Consider the following 17,793-nt stretch of genomic DNA (forward strand, 5'->3'; position numbering starts at 1 on the left):
AGTGTAAAACAGACTGTTAAGAAGAGGACTACTTGTGTCTAGTCTTTAACCCTAAAAGGGCCGGGGGGGGGGGGGCGGAATCCGCCCCCCCCTCGACGTTTCGCGCTATAATTCTGTAACGCGAGAAGGCCTCATCGCGAGGCTTCTTGACTTTCTTCGTTCAAGTCTCGCGCAACTTTTGAGACCAAATTTGCAACGTCCGCGCATACTTTTGCGAAGCCACGCCCATTTTTGTAACGGAATGTCGCTCCAAAACGGGCACAATTTTGTGATTTTGTGTACATTTCCTATGGAAAACAGTGCTCTGTCATGAAAGGCATACAAACCTGATTATTTTTACAATTAATCACTTTCATTGATTAATTTTGTGCTAATTATGGTAGAAAAGTGGTCAGTGACAATTTCCAATGAAAAAACAAAGAAAAACAAAAGTTGAAAAACAAAGAAATACATAAGAAATTCTGAAAACAATAAAATACATAAGAATTGAGATGAGTTTTGGAAGTTTTTGTGATGTACAATTGTTGAATATGCTAAAACAGATTTACAGATCAAAAATTAGACTCTCAATGCTTTTAATTAAGCTAAAATATCACCTTGAGCTTAATTTGCATAATTAATTAATTAAAATTAGAAATTGATTGTTTCAAAAAATCTTATAACACAATCTTGTAGATTATGACGCGGGTCTCACGCATGCAAAATTTCATCGCGATCGCACCACCGATGGCCGAGATCTCAGGGGGGGGCGGAATCCGCCCCCCCCCCCGGTCTGAGCATAGCCAAAAAAGCCCGGCCCCTTTAGGGTCAAAGTGGCAACTGTCTTGGGCAAAATAGGTAACGGCAGCTTTAATCTGATCACAGACAAGTCCACTCAGATAAATGCTGATAAATGCTGAAACTCACTTTTCCATTTGGTCAATGGTATCTTCAGTCAGAGGGTCGACATAGCGAAAGCCAATGTAGTACTTGTGAGGAGCTGTAGAGAGAAGTGTATATGAGCAGATAAAACGTTTAGTAAAAAAAAAAAAAAAAGAAAAGATAATTCCTCAAATGATGGATTGGGGTTTGGCTTGATAAGCTGTAAAAAGGGGAAGCAAAATAAGTAGGACTGATATTTCAATTTAGCTACCTCAACCAAAATAAGAGGGCTGCATTACAATTTGAACTAAAAAAGCACTCAGAGAGCACAGACCCTTGCCAAGCAGCTCATTTCCACCCAGTGTCCCAATAAAGAAGCCTTTTGTTTACATCATCAGCTGCCAGCCGTGCGGCGCCCTGCTAGAGCAGAGAATGCGTTTTGGAGTCTCAAATAAACCTCATGTACAATAATATATGTGCAGCTTGAACTCCCAAGTTCACTGACCCTATCAGCCAAAAGATAAATAATCCTTCAAAAATCCATAAAAATTCTCAGATCAGTACCAAAATTTAACCATCTGTTCCTTGTGTCATTATCAACACTTCCTGCACGTTTCATTTAAATCTGTTAAGAACTTTTTGTCTGTTTTTGCAAACAGACAAACAAACAGACAAACCAACACCGATGAAAACATGACCACCTTCCTTGGTGGAGGTGATGATTTTATATTTTTACTCGTAAGGATGACTCATGCTGGTCAAGTGTTTGAGTGAATTTAGAAAATATACAGACAATGGCAAACAGCAAATACAAAAATCATATTGAAAAAAACCCCAACAAATACACACACACAAAATTATTCTCTTGAACCTTTAGTTAATATCAATGGGTTTAAAAAAAGAAGAAGCCTGGTTAAATGGAATATTAACAAATTGCCAAAGATAGCATACATGAAGAAAAAAAGGAATGCAAGCACTGTAGCACTCATAATTCCATATGATATATCATTGTTAAATCACCTTCACAATTGCCGAATTACACAAATAGTACATACCTGGTATGTGTTTCAACAAACCAGCAGTATTCCTCCAATTCACTATTACAGCAATGAGCTCACTCCCAAACATCCTTTAGATTTGATACAACCACAAATTGGTCATTATTACCAGGACAAGAAATGCACAATAACCTAACAAACCACATAGGAATCAGCAAATGAAAACAGTAATACATTGTATTTTATTTACCTCTATTTTGTTTTGTTTTGCTTTTGCTGTTGTTTTTGTTTTTGTTTTTTTTGAGGGGGGTTCTTCTTCATTTCAGGCCTACATTTTCCATGCTACTGTAGAGCAGAAGGAAATAAGAGCCATGCTTGAGTGCTAAAAAATAACACAAATCAAACTTAACCATAATGTACCATGCCATGTTGGGAGCGCTCTGTAGAGGTAGCATACCTCATGAGCTATTTTTAAACTTGAGGCAGAAATGTCCCACTGTAGCAACAGAGTCATGCACTTAGCACACTAGGCCTACATACAAGTGTCCCCAACAAAGATAATTACAAAAATTTGTACCTCTTTGTATCATGATGTACATAGTGTGTGTTATGTGCATTTTTCTCATGTCAACAGCTGATACTCCTAACAGTATGCTTTTTGACCACTTTGCGTTTGAGCGCTTTGTGGCATGGTACAATATGTAGCGATACGCTTGTGGAGCATATCTGGGCCCTGTTTTATGAAGAGTTAAAACTGATTATAAAGTTGATTTCAACTGTAAGTCTATGGCAGACTGTGTGGTTAGGAAATTTTAAATCAATTTTATCTTTTGATAAAACGGGGCCAGGAATTGATCCACTTTTGGCACCAAATGATACTTGTACTTCATGGTACACTTTGGGAGCATTGGAGTGCTCCTCATCAGGAATGGGTACAGCACGGTACGGTACACTAGTAAGAAAGCACTTGAATGCACCCTAGCTTTTACCCTTTGAAACATTTTTTGACACTAAAAATAAAGTCGTCATGCATAATTTTCTTTGAATATCTTATTCTGGAGTGGATGGACAATTGGACAAACAGATGAACAACTCCAAAATAATAATTCCTCCAGCAACCTTCAGGGCCGAAGCATAAAAATCAATGGCAGAGATCTCACATCTGTCCCATTAGGTAAAAGTGATAAACATGTGTCATTGATCTAGATGTCTGTTCCACTACAGAATTCACATCAAAGGAGTGAAATCCATCACTTCCTGTTTGACAAGGTATTGCACAGTGTACCGTTCAATCAAAGGGAAAGGTGGACAATACAATGTATATTGCATGGTCTACCATTTGATTTAAGAGAAGAAATAATTTTGGGAGAAATTTATTCCTGAGAGTGCTGTGGCCATAATCAAGTGCTTAATTTCCATTCAATTAGCACTTAATTAGCAAACTAGTATTTTGAGAGCTCAGTCAAGTTGGGGGGGGGGGGGGGGGGCGGGCTATCAACCACCATGACAACAAGTGTTTTTGCGGGAAAGTCTCATGCATTTGTGCCCATCAATGTGCATGCACCTCTGGGAGGACAGAGTAGACAAATTGGTATTCTGAGCGTGTAATTAGAAGTTAAAACTTAATGATGTCAACAAATGTCATTACGAATCTCCTGTATCAGGGCTGCACACTAACCCATTTTTTCTACTGGTCTGACCCGTCTGTCGGCCCAGTAGGTACCCATTTTTTTTTTCATTTTTTACTGGTTCATTCCTGAAAAAGTGACTGGTCCGACAGTGACTTTTACTGGTCCTGGACCGTCAGGCCAGTGCCAGTGTGCAGCCTTGCCTGTATAAAGCTTTGCAATGTTAATTATTGCCCATAACAATGCTTACCGTCTCTGGTATTGAAATTAAGGAGCAGTTAATTCTAGTTGTCATGGATCTTGTAGAATTCAGAAAAATAGTACGCAAACTTCAAGGCACTTTGTCAATTTATGTCACAATGTAGGTGAGGGGATGTAATCAAAGACTGAAGTCTGTGCATGCCAGTGAAAAGTTCTTTGGTTGCAATTACACAGAGGTACCAGATGGGGAGGAGTGCACATCAAGGGCATATTGCATGAGTAATCATCATTTTGGTTTTTAACAACGCATCTGATTGGATAGAATAAAAACTAGGTGTGAGGATCTTTAAAAGATAATCATAAAAGACTTAATGACACGTTAATTAATTCCCCAAAATACCAATTTTTCACGTGATAACAGGGCTATCAACTTTCCAATCTAATCATGAAGTTTATTTACACACTTAATCAAGACCTCAGAATACCATCCCTAGAAATAAATTAGTGGATTGGTGAAAGTTTTGGTTAACTGTACAGAAAGGCATACAGAGCATGCACTGAATGTATCAATATAAAAAATAAAATGCCTCCCTATGCCTCCTGAATAAGTAGTGACCACTGTGCAATTTCTTTTTTTAAAAAAACATTTTCCAAGAACCATGCAATATTTTTGGAAAAAAAAAAAAAAAAAACCCAGTGTGAAATACTGCAAAAAAAAGTAACAGTTGGCATTTCTAATAAAGTTTGTGGTACCCCCATCACGTATTCAACTGTACTGCTGTTAAAGCTCAGACACTACATGACCCTTTATCTGACCACTGACATGTCAGCAGCTTCCACACAGCTACACTATACCAAGTGTGTTTGTGTATCATTTCTGTGTCTTTGTAATTTAAGGTCGGAGCTGAGGCTTGAAGCGAGTGTTGGAATGTTATGGCATGCCCTCGAGCGTTCTCCTGATGTGTACCGTACTATACTGTACCTATGCCAGAGGAGCGCTCGAATGCTACCAAAGTGTCCCATACTATACTGTGCCACAGAGCGCTTGACTGCAAAGTGGTCCAAAAGCGGACCATATTCGAAGATGGCATGATAAGAATGTGCATAACATGTACTGTGTCATAATTCATCCCGTTGAGGACGGGCTGATTTTGCTACAACACACATTTCCCATAGACACTTGCCCGAGTATACTTGGGACTCGTCAACGGGTTAAAGAGTTGATTCTCTTTGTTCATGACACCAGTATGTACCGTAAGCGCACCAGGTGCATGATCCTGTTGCAATGAAACGTGTGCCCCCTCTGGCTTGATTCCAAAAATTAGCTCATGAGGTATGCTTTCTCCCCAGAGTGCTCAAACCCTCCCAATCTGGCATAATATGATAAGGTTCAGTTTCGTCCAGTACAGTTCAGTTCACTTTTGAGCACTCGAACACTGCCATGGTCAAGTCCTTGAAATATGCAATTTTCAAACTGAGCCAAATGTGAACAAATGTTGAGACCCACTGCAACCAAAGGAGCCAAAATTAATTCTTTAAAATTAAACACTTGGTATGCATCCCCAAGAAAATCATTCACAGGTCTGAGACCTGAATGATGAACAGAACATGATAGTATGTTCTTGGAAAGAGAGAAAGTATTGGAAAACTAGTTCTAGGATGGTATCATTGCAACTAAGTTTGAATGATTTTTATTTCTCTCTTGCTCACTAGCACTTCTGACTCATATTATCTATTTAGTCATATTTCTAACTTTCATTTATTCATTCATTTATTCAAATATACCTTCAACAATGAACACTATGTATGGTCTTAATTTCATTTTTGTCATACATAGTTACTAACACACCTTGAACATCCCCACATACAAGAACATTACATATATTCGTCACGAAATAAAAGATAGGACAAAACTGACTAACAACCAATATAAGTAGTTACTGCAGGAATGTATAAATACATCACCTGTTTCAGGGGAAATTCTGTCCAGGATTTTGACAAGTCCTTCTCCCTGTAGCCTTGTCCACTTTTTTATAGGTGAGCCTCCACCAATTTTCCTGTACTGAGCCTGGATTTTTGGTGTTCTTCTTCTGGCTATGATGGGTGCTAACTTACTGAAATAGGAAGCAAACCAATACTTGAAAACATGTTTTATGCAAAGTATTATTATTATAAAATATTCAGTATTGAAGTTTAAACTATAATAATGATTATCAAATTCAAACTATGCATGATGGAATAGACTTGCACTATTGAGTAAATTGACCACACAGAATATATTTTGCTGTATTACTAAAAATTGAAGTTTGTTAAAGACCATACAACTATGCAGATCATCAACCCTTATGAGAAATGTTCATAATTTCATTCCTCATACTGATGACAGGTATACAGAGGTATTCATGACACATAACTTAACTTATAGAGAAATGTGACCCTGCACCACAAAACCAACAAAAAGTCACCAGACATGGATTTTTAGTTAAGGACAGATTCTGAAAGAGCAGACTCTAAGCTTTAAAATGATGTATGACACAATTCAAATGGACTCCCGTAACCTATATACATGTAAATCCTGGAAAGAAAGCACACACTCTGGAAAAGTGTGAACTGAGGAAAGAGGCTCTGAAGTACAGGGTCCATTCAAGCCCTTGATCTTTATACCAAGCCGTGCTAGCTGTGTGATGAAAGGGACAAAACACAGGCCTGGGTTAAACTATCGCAGCATCAACAATGAAGGGATGATCAGATTAGGCTGAAATTGAGTATGTTATATTCACACATTCTGTCCATGATTAATGGCAGCTTTCAAAGCAATAGCGTTATCCTTTCAAAAGTTATTAGACTTGAAAGTGAAGAATGTGCAAAGGGTTTCAAGAAATGAAAAGGGGCCTCTAAGACATACTTGAACATTCTACTCTCCCCCAAAGAAAGGGTTGTAGAAAAACTGCTGAAAACACACTTTCCCGTTCAAGTTATGATCCTAAACTAAATAATAGTGTAGAAGAATGATAGCCCTTTCAGAAAATATGAAAAACTCAAGATTGACTCAGCTGACCCATTTGACCTTTTTTGAGTCCTCATGTAAAATCAATGGGTGTGACTTTTTGTTTCGTTTTGTGATGCAAGGTCACAAATGGTTGTTTTCAATGTATATATGTGATACATGTACATTGTAGTTGACACTCTGTCATTGTCTGTTAATCATCTCTACACACATAGTTTTTTTTTTTTTTATATATACATTACTCCATTTCTTTCTATGACTTTTGTTATTGCACAACAATTAATGCCAAAACATGTCTTAAACTGGGATGAACAGGTACATTCTCATCACATGGTGACCCAGCACATTTGCTATTGTATGTATTCACTATGGCAAAGATGGAAAAAAGCAAACTGCCTGGAAGATTGCTAATCTTGTCCTTTCCATTGACACATTCCAGTGGTCATTTAAAATTCCTACCTTTGTGCTGGCAGGGGAATGATGTCTTTATCCATAAAGAGACGCAGAAGAAAGCTGTGAACCTCATCGGTGGTCTCAGGGCCACCCATATTCAGCATCATGATTCCCGTCTTTGGTTTTCTTTGTAAAGGTACAAACACAATAAAAAGGAATAAATATCAGAAGATACATAAGCCCATCATGTCTATTACTGTTCACAATTTTCAACATCTTATTTGCCAATATCACATGTCTATGATGTGTTTGCACACACAAAGGCTTTAATACCAAGTGTACTATTCAGCTAACTTCCCATGAATCAAAGTCCATGGCACAGGAGAAAGTACATCTATAGTTGAACTCAATGCGGTGTACATTTGTCTCCTATTGCATTGGCAATAATACCGCTAATTTTATAGGAAATTTGACCATGCATTTTCAAAAATATAAGACAGAAAATCAAATGAGAAAACTGGCTCCCAATTCAGCCCTGGCCCAGAGGGGGCCATCCCTGGACAAACAAACTTTGAACGCAAGTACACAGACAAATCTATTAGTCAGAGCATTTCTAGTTTTATAGACTTGTAACTTTTTCTTTCTTTTCAAGATTCTCGAATTGGGGGATTCTGGGTCCCTTGGAGGTTGGGGGGGGGGGGTGCAAGTGTCATGGTACCCATTTAAACAAATATTCTATCACCCTAATGATAATGCCTGCCAAGTTAGGTGATAATTTTGACCATGTGTTTTCAAGAAGATAAAAATGTGACAAACATGAAGATCTATGATGAAAATGTAAAATTTGGTATCCCCAATTTGGTATCCCCAATCTGCCATAAACAAACATGAAAGTACAGTCACTAATGTACTTGCTCATATATAGCACAAACTTTAATAGCCCTTGGTTCTGGAAGATTTGTAAAAATTCCTTAAATTAGGGGCCCCCTGGGGGACATGATACTCATCTGCCCAAATTGAGATCCTATGACCCTAGGGACGTTTTGCTCTGGGAAAACTTGGCTCATGCAGAATTGGTAGTTTAAAAAAAAAAGAATTGATGCACAGTCAGAATCTACTTTTGTGTTACTTCCTATGCTATTTGTCACATTTTATAAAGCTGGAGAAAAAAAGAAAAGAAAAGGAGAGATAAGAAATGAGCCTGAAATACAGAAATTTTTTCATAACTTAGTAAAATCTGGAAATCTGTCCCAAACCTAAAACCTTAACATAATTTCCACACAATATCACACAATTTTCAAAAGATTTTCAAGACAGAAGGAAAATTACACTGTATATCACTTCTGAAGGCCAATATATATAGACCATTGTCTAAAACCCTTGATAGATAGATGTGAAAGGGTGGTTAATACAGCCAGTGCATTTGAGTATTCAGCCAATGTGCCACTTTTTAACATACGGGAAGCACCCTCTCTGAAAATGGAAAATAAAATTCCAAGCCCATGCATGATAAAACAAATCATGCCTAAAAATGGCATAAAGCAAAGTTTTGTCAACCTATGATTGAACTCTAAACATACCCGGTACCACAACAAAGCTTTATGTACATAATTTGACATTGAGACAATACAGATAAAACCCACAGGCAGTGGCACAGGTTGATTTTCTAGTCGCTCTTAAAATGTGCATTTTGACAGTTGATGACTATGGCCCCGTTTACAGTGCGGGGCTTGGCTGCGGCTCGGCCGCGGCCAAGCCCGCCTTCATTTCAGTGTAAACGCCCAAAAGGCCAAATGCGGGGCCAAAATTGGCCGCGCATTTGGCCACGCTCTGGAGGTGGTCTCGGCCGCGGCCGAGCCGTGGCCGAGCCCGGCCTTTTCTCAGTGTAAACACAAACTGGGCCAAATGCGCGGCCAATTTTAGTCTGGCTTCCAAACCCTCTGCCCGTACTATTTCGCCATTCAGGATATTAACCCCCTCAACGTCGAAAACTAATATAGTTTATGGTGGTTTTGTCCTGCAAAGGATTTTTCCTTCGGCAAAGGCCTTTGCCCGAACGGCGACTTCATCGCCATGGAATCCAGTTGGCAAAGGGTCTGAAAACCAGACTATACCAAATTGCGTTTGTTTACAAGCAGAGCGCCACTATGACAAAATATTGAAAGGTATGAATTAAAAGCGCAGCCGAGCCCGGCAGTGTAAACGGACAAAATTGCGGGGCTCAGCCCCGTAAATTGAGGCTGGGCTCGGCCGCGGCTCGGCCCAGCCCCGCACTGTAAACGGGGTCTATGTGCCATTGATAAAACAAGTTCTGAAATATGACTATGAATAAAAGCCACAGATTGCAGAGAGAATAGAGAACACAAGTGTTTACATTCCACTCTCCAGAACTGTGTCACATCATGAAAACGAACTCTTGCAAAAATCCCCCAAATATCTGTATGCTAAAAGAACAGCTTTTACGGTACTAAGTATCATACATTAATATTTCACTATGTAAATGATCCACATAATGGTTACTACAGTATGTTGTACAGAAGATAAAACAAATAGTAAAGTTTAAAACAAATCACCTCTGCACTCCTTGACCATTCTCTGCTTGTGTTCTTGCCCATGAAGAGGTTGAAAAAGCTGTCGCTGTCAGCCTCATCACTTCACTGGCATACCTCTTGAAGGCACTAGTATCTGAAACAGGGCGATGCAAAGCAACAAAGTGATTTTCAAGCGGTACAAATTACCTGTCAAGATTAAACAAAAACAACAACAGCAAAACATCATCCTCTCAAAACAAACACAAAAAACTTTTCTGATAAAGCAAATTGTGGATGGTGTCTTCATGCCTCCACCACAAAGTGTTGCCAGAGGCATTGGGCTGTAAGCATCAAAAGTAGCAATTGCTTCAAGTACAAGCACAAGCTTGTCAAGCAAAAGACTGAGCTCAAACAATTGCTTAAATCCATATCTAAATAACCTTTTGCTTGCTCTGCACAAGCAATTGCTTGTAGTTTTAACATAAAGAACATCACACCTGTGCGAACACAAGAATGAAAGTGGGTTTTATGATGTACATTTGAAAATTTTCATATTTGCATACTTAATTATCCAATGATCAAAAAATAATGACTGCATGATGATTAAATTACTTGTGTTGATGCAGCTTGAGTTACTTGATGTGATTGCAAAATTTTATCTTGTTTCATTTTTAACTCTTCGAGATCAGGGGTGGGGGAGTGGGGGATATGCTGCCCCTCAGCTGTGAGGTCCAGCCTCCCTTAAAATTTTAGGCTTCAGAGAGGATCTATGGTGGGATTGACTGCTGAGTTTGAAGGAGAAAATTACCTAAAGAAATATGTGGATTGAGTGAATGCAGCAATATTAGATTACATTAGTGAAGTTTGAGGAAGATCGGACAATCCATACAAAAGTTGCCAAGGTATACGCTTTGAAAGTTTTGGCGACATTATTGCTATGATGAGAAGACTACATTAGTTTGTGAGGTCACTGTAAGACAGCAGTACAAAGAAAATATAAAGAGAATTCAACATATTCCTTTTTCTAGCATGACGAAAGAGCACTTGACTTAAAAGGAAACCAAAACCCAAAGAGAAATATGGATTGAGTGAAAGCAGCAACATTAGTAGAGTACATCAGTGAAAGTTTGAGAAAAATCGGACAATCAATGCAAAAGTTGAGAATTTTCAAAGTTTTGGTGTTGAAACCGCTGTATGCGGAGACTACTACAATGCTGGCGGAACGTTTTCAAAAGTTGGGGGCCCACTTCCGTGTTTCATGAGCTAACAAGGAAAAAAAAAGACAACTAGAAATGTCGCTACGGCGACTGGTGTTTGCCTCCGCCATAATGCATGGTTCTCCTAATAGGTTTATAGTACAATGTCTTGACAATGTGTGATGACAGTTTCACACAATTGGCAAAATATTAAAATGACAGGTTTGCCACAAATGTGCTGAATGTTCACTTTCCTAGAACTAGGTTCAATTGGATGAATGATTAAAACATCAGAGTGCAGGTATTTGGGGGAACTGATGATTTTTACTTGACTTCTGACCCTTTTATAAGTTTATGCATTGCGTAATTTTCAATGTATTGAGAAAAAGTATAATATCAGTATCAAATGGTAAAATAGTATTATCTAAACCTGGCCTTTGACCTTTGACCTCACAGTTCCAAAGAGAATCACTGTTAGGTAGAACATGCATAAATATGTAAGTTTCATGATAATACCTTGAGTTACTTCTGAGATATGGAGGAAGAAGTGCAATTTAGCACTTTCACTTGACCTTTTGACCTTTGACCTTTTGGCAAGAAACTTCCCACAGAATATATATTGGGTTATACATGCATACATCAAGTTAAAAAAAATCCTTCAGGTATTGCATAAATATAAGGAAAGTAGTGATATTTTGAGGAGTTGACCTTGACCTTTGACCCCCTGACCTTTGACCCATGACCCCCAACTTCCCTAGATAATCACTGCCCATCAGTACATGCATATATACTAAGTTCCATGAAGATACCTTGAACCATTTGCGAGATACGGAGAAAAACATGAAATTTCAACCTTTTTTCACAAAATAACCAGTGACCTTTGACCTTTGACCCCGTGACCCTAAAATCGAAACAAAGTATCATCCCCCCAGGATATACCCTCATACCAAGTTTGACGCAAAACCACCTCACAGTTCTTGAGATATCGACAAAAACAAAACGGGACGTACGTACGTAAGTACGGACGGACGGACGACCCGAAAACATAATGCCTCCGGCCACTTCGTTGGCGGAGGCATAAAAAAAACAAGAGACCCGCGGGTCTAGCGCTCACCTGAGTATCGCAAGTTCACCTTTCACGCAGTCACTAATCTAAATTATTCACAGCTTTACTAAAATTTGACCAGGCATTCTCAAGTAGAACATGAAAATGTACAATAAGGGCCAAAATTTTTTAAAGATTCCTTAATTTGGGGGCATTGGGGCCCCCTGGGGCCCACTGGGTGGGGCATGGTGCCCACTTTGATAAATTGAGATCCTGACCCCCTAGGGATGCTACCTGCCAAGTTTGACGAAAATCTATCATGAGGTTTTCAGGAAGAAGATGAAAATGTACAATTCAGGCCCCCATTTGGACCTTCCCACCCCCCCCCCCCCTGCCCCCAAGAGGGGCACCCCTGGATCTGCCATGAACAAACTTGAAACTACAGTCATTAACGTACTTACTCATAGTATTATCTTAGCTTATCTTAGAGAAGATTTTTAAAGATTCCTTCATTTTTTTTTTTTTTGGGGGGGGGGGTGGGCCCCCCTGGGGGCCCCCTGGGTGGGGCATGGTGCCCATTTTAACAAAATAAGATCATAACCCCCTAGGGATGCTACCTGCCAAGTTTGGTGAAAATGGGTCATGGGGTTCTCAAGAAGAAGATGAAAATGTACAATTTAGGCCCCATTAGGACCCCTCCCCACCCCCCTCCCCTGGGTCCCAAGGGGGGCACCCCTGATTCTGCCATGAACAAACTTGAAACTATAGTCATCAATGTACTAACTCATAGTATTAACTTAGCTCTATCACTTCTGGTTCTAGAGAAGAAGATTTTTACAGATTCCTTAATTTTGGGGGGTTTGGGCCCCCTTGGGGGCCCCCTGGGTGGGGCATGGTGCCTATTTTAACAAATTGAGTTCCTAACCCCCTAGGGATGCTACCTGCCAAGTTTGATGAAAATCGGTCTTGGGGTTTTCAAGAAGAAGATGAAAATGTAAAAAGTTTACGCACGACGGACGACAGACGACGCACGACGCACGACGGAGCCGGACGAAGGGCGATCGCAATAGCTCACTTGAGCCTTTGGCTCAGGTGAGCTAAAAAAAAAGAAGGGCTTCATTATTTTTTGTGGAATTCCCCCTATATTTTCTTTATATTGTTGCCAACATATACATCATAACCTCTAGTAGTCTCCTCATCCAGCAGTTCCAAAACCGAAACTTTTAATGAAAATTCATAACTTTTGCATCAATTGTCTGATTTTCCTCAAACGTTCACTGATTTGTTCTACTAATGTTTCTGCTTTCACTCAATCCACATTCCTTTTGGGGTTTTGGTTTCCTTTCAAAGGGACTGTACAGTACTGATTGAGGTGGGGATTCATGTTTTTAACACTCCTAAGTGTCTGAGATAATGAGAAACCTCTTATGAAATATGAAAGAGCATGTAATTCTAAGAAGGATTCAATGTTTATTTGATGAAAATTGGTTTTGCAAATGGCTGAGATATCCAAAAAAGTAATAATACTAAAAGGCGACAGGCCACGCCTTTTATTAGGATCTCTTTGTTTCACCTTGTTTTTGGATATCTCAGCCATTTCAAAGCCGATTTTCATCAAATAAACTTTTGATACCCCTTAGAATTACATGCTCTTAGACATCTCATAGGGTGATTTTTTAATATCTCGCAAAACGTTAAAAGCTAAATCCTCACCTCAACCAGAACTGTACACACTCTTTAATATCACTTTCAAGAAAACAGGAAATACTTGATGAATGGAACTACTGTACGAGCAGAAATTTTTGCGGTGGTTTTATTTTCGTGAATTTCGCGAATTGCCTTTGAACCGCGAAAATAACAAACACGCGAAAATAAACAATGCGCAAATAACTAATTTCAGTTAGATCCTCGCAACCGCGAAATTAACAACACGCGAAAATATCCTCCAAGTAGCAATTCGCAAAAATATCTGTTCGCAAAAATATCTGTACGCGAAAATTTCAGCTCGTACAGTATCCTCTAAGGGGTAAACCATCATCCTCACTTTGGAGTGGAACTTGCCAAACAACTTATCCTGGGAAATTCAAGTGGGTGAAGTAATTACCACTTAGGCCAACCACTTTCTCAGAATGATTTGTAACAATCTGTCTGGCTTCTCTACGAAACTGATCAGGGATGTTGCTTACACGGGTCTAGTGAGACCTCACCTACAGTGTAGAATATTCCTGTAGTGTATAGGATCCACATCTAAGTAAACACATTCAGTAAACTGGAAGGTGTTCAAAATGGAGGGGGGGGGGGAATTTGTCACCTTACACTGGCAAATAGTTGCGTACTATTTACTTTAACCCTGAAATGTCGATGGCAACACACATTACAAACACATGTCGATCTGTATTTGCGACTATGCAATATTCACAGTATCAGGAAATCATTATCACACAAAGTTGCAGCCTCTGTTATTCATTTGTATGTTTTGTCTCGTATTGATTAATGGAAATGCATTATTATTCAAGGCATCATCTTACCAATTAGCCAAACTACAGCATGCTCAGAACTCTGTTACTCGGGTCCTGAGGAACACCTCACTTCTCCAGCATTACCCCAGTTCTTAAAAATCTTCACTGGCTACCAGTATCCAAGAGGATAGAATTTAAAATTCTTATCCTTACATGGAAAGCAGTACATTCTTCAGCTCCAAAATATTTGCAAAACCTTGTTTCAGAATACGTCCCTGGCAGAAATCTCCGTTCATGTAATAATAAACAATTAACAGTTAAAAGAACAATCTCGACTCTTGGAGAAAAAGCCTTTGTTTTTGCAGCCCAATCTCTCTGGAATGCTCTTCCACTGAGGATCCGATCAGGGCACCATATTCTATCCTTCAACAGTTTAATACCAAACATTCAACAGCTGCAATAGTGACACCTACCGCTCTACCTTCTTCCCAGGATCCTTTCGGCCAAGGAACCTATACTCTCAACCACTGTAATCGATAGCAACAAGGCACAGCATTTCAAAACTAGGCTTTGGGAAATGACACAACATGAAGGGAATATGTATTTATAAACCTAGTCAATCCCTCTATGCGCAAATTAATGGGACTCGTACTCTAAAATGTACAAAGTACAACAAACATAGTCTCTCAAGAAATAGTGTTCCGAATTTGATCATCTATAACCCGCCTTGAGGATCTGGACCACGACTGAAACAGATTCAGATTCAGGTCCATATTCTTATTCAGAATAATATCACCCTAAAAACATGTAGACAAACAGACTTTTCATGAAAAAAAAGAGATATTTGTGAAATTCTCTATATTTTTCTTTACACCATTGTCCTGAAGTGGCATCAAGAACTGTTGTAATCTTCTCTTCACTCATATCAATTTAATTCAACCTACTGTGGCAAAATTCTACATTTCAATCATTTATAAGTTTGCACATAAGTGCATGCAGTATCTCTCACACCTTGGAAAGACTTCCTTTTGCGACAGTCACCATGGTCACCTAGAATTGATCAGGAGTCCGTGTCACCCTAGGACATGACACAAGGGTTCGCATCACCCGAGGACATTGGGGTCCACATCACCCTAGGCTAGTAGGACCCTACACAAATTTTCTACCACTCCACATTACCCTACCCTTGCTAACTTACGCACAGGTTCATTGTTATAACAGGAATAATTGTCATTGCCGGCGGAACCCTGGGTGCCGTGGGGGCTCAGGCCCCCACACTTTTTGTGCACCATACAAAGGAATATATAAGGTGTCATCACTTTGGGGCCCCCACACTTTTTTTAACCCGAAAGTACGTAAGTGGCACTAAATAGAATGGCACTATTAAAATAGAAATAGAGATCTTTAAGTGTGAGTGCGGTAAGGTTATATTTTTCCACTGAAGACCTTAATTTCATTTTGTTATTTTTATTTTTTTGCTTGTCAGCTGAAAAAAAAAACTGAGCTGAGGACTTTTTTTTTCCTTTTTTTTTTTTTTGCTTGTTAGGTCATGAAACCCAGAAGTGGGCCCCCACACTTTTGAAAATGCTCCGCTGGCCCTGGTTGTAGCCCGACCAGATGCTATGCGAGGTGGGCTGTGTGTAGTTAGAATAATTGAAGTATGGAGTATAAACACTCTGAGTCTGATCTTCATATAGACACTAGGAGAGTATTAATAAATTATGCTTAAATCTACTTACGTGCACTCAGAATATTTTGTCAATCTAAAGAGTGTACTGAGTCTAAGTAGGGATTAGCCTGACCAGATGCTGTGCTTGCACTGCGTCAGACAGTCGAAGCCTCGCCATCAAAGTGGGGAACCACAACACAACTACAAAACTTATATCAATTTATACATTACTTATAGACATTTGTACGTTACTCACGTAAAGTGCATCCTTATATTACAGAAGGTACATAAGTCTATAGAAAGCCCTCACGATAATCCATTGAACAAAAAAAATGGCACTTTCTAGCGCAATCCCCAACCATCGGGGTTCATCGTTGCAGAATTCAAAATGGCGCCTTGACCACTCAGCAAATTATGTGTGCGCATGCGTGGCTGGAAGTGCAGCGATCTATTGCGTGCGTGTGCTCTTTGGCAGCAGCATGGTCAACAGCGTGACCTTTTAAAAGTGTGAAGGGATTTCGTAGTAGGATAGTTAATAGAGCGTAGAGAATATATCTTTCTACTCATCATACATTGATTTTATAACACACAATATCTCCCGTGCTGCCGAGCTGCACCTGGAGTAGATGATGTTGCAGGAAATGGTCCTCCAATAATTGAAAGTTCAGTTATTGCACTTTTCCCATTAAGCACATATGTTTAAGAACATAACGCGACACAAACTATGATTCCCTGAAGTAGCACAATGATGAAATAGCACAATGTTGAATGCTCCATGATACGGTGAAATATAGATGGGAAGGGAAAAAGATAGATTGTGAGAGAGAGAGAAGTTCGCGAGTCCGATGTTTGATGATGAAGTTTGGTGAGTTTGCAACTTGACGTTTCCGTGCTTTCACGTTGAAAGCTGGTCAAGAAGTGTAGTGTGCGTGAAAAGTTGAATTTTGTGAATGAAGAGTTGTAACATGCGTGCGAAACTTCTTCGAGACATGGAGCGAAGAAAGGAGATTGGTTGGAAAGGATGACCATCTCACGTTGTCATGGTGACCGTAGGAGCGACCGGAGGTGAAGTTACGTTGTTAGCGAGGAATGTTCGGACAGATGATATATGAGTGCTCGCGATACAGAGGGCCAGAGGGTCGTAAAAATGTGCTTGTAATACGCTGAAGAATATGGTCAGCGAGTGGACGAAAACAATTCTTAGTAGAGTGAGAAAATGAAAGCATGACTCATTGTGCTGCTACTGTACAAGTGCATTAAGATCGCGATATTCAAAATGGCCTGGTGCGAAAGACGATGTACCGTTCGCACATGCTGCATATAATCACCATTTTCAGTAAGTTGTAAAATGTGTATGTCAATACTGATAGCATAAATATGAAGTCTCATTTATGAAGATTGACATTAGAGGAGTTTGAGGTGATAAAAAATGATCTAAAGTATCAAAACTCAAAGCGATTGCCATGCGATCGCTGAGCTCTCTTTGTGTTGTGGGTCGTGACGGTACAGCCCTGTCGCTATTTATACAGCGACTGGGCTGTGCCTGTGTATAGTTAAGTAGGGATATGATCAAGCACAGAAGGGGAGGGTGTGGGAGGGGGTTGGCCAAAAGATCGGTCTGTATCTGGTCGTTGGGGATATGTTCCGCGGAGACTGCGTGCGGCTTCACGGATTCCCTCCTATCCGGATCGGATGAGAGCGATAACGTCAAAAAAATAAAAGACTCCTCCGGACAGCATGGACAGATGGATCTTTCTGACTTGAAATGGTTGAAAGAGAGTGGCTACACATGCAAAGAGTACACA

General features: G+C 39.6%; 1 protein-coding gene across 2 annotated transcripts in view; it reads right to left on the reverse strand.

The window, feature by feature from the left end:
- The window catches only part of LOC140237689 (ferrochelatase, mitochondrial-like), a 73,247-nt gene that overhangs the window by 41,569 nt on the left and 13,885 nt on the right, over positions 1-17,793 (reverse strand). For both annotated transcript variants that reach the window (XM_072317616.1, XM_072317617.1), the window contains exons 2-5: positions 9,662-9,773; positions 7,155-7,274; positions 5,654-5,802; positions 907-979 (exon numbers count right to left, since the gene is read on the reverse strand). In XM_072317616.1, coding sequence (XP_072173717.1) covers positions 907-979; positions 5,654-5,802; positions 7,155-7,274; positions 9,662-9,773 — 454 coding nt within the window. The remainder of the gene's footprint in view (positions 1-906; positions 980-5,653; positions 5,803-7,154; positions 7,275-9,661; positions 9,774-17,793) is intronic.

The sequence above is a fragment of the Diadema setosum genome, chromosome 14 (assembly GCF_964275005.1).
Source record: "Diadema setosum chromosome 14, eeDiaSeto1, whole genome shotgun sequence".
Lineage (NCBI taxonomy): Eukaryota > Metazoa > Echinodermata > Echinoidea > Diadematoida > Diadematidae > Diadema > Diadema setosum.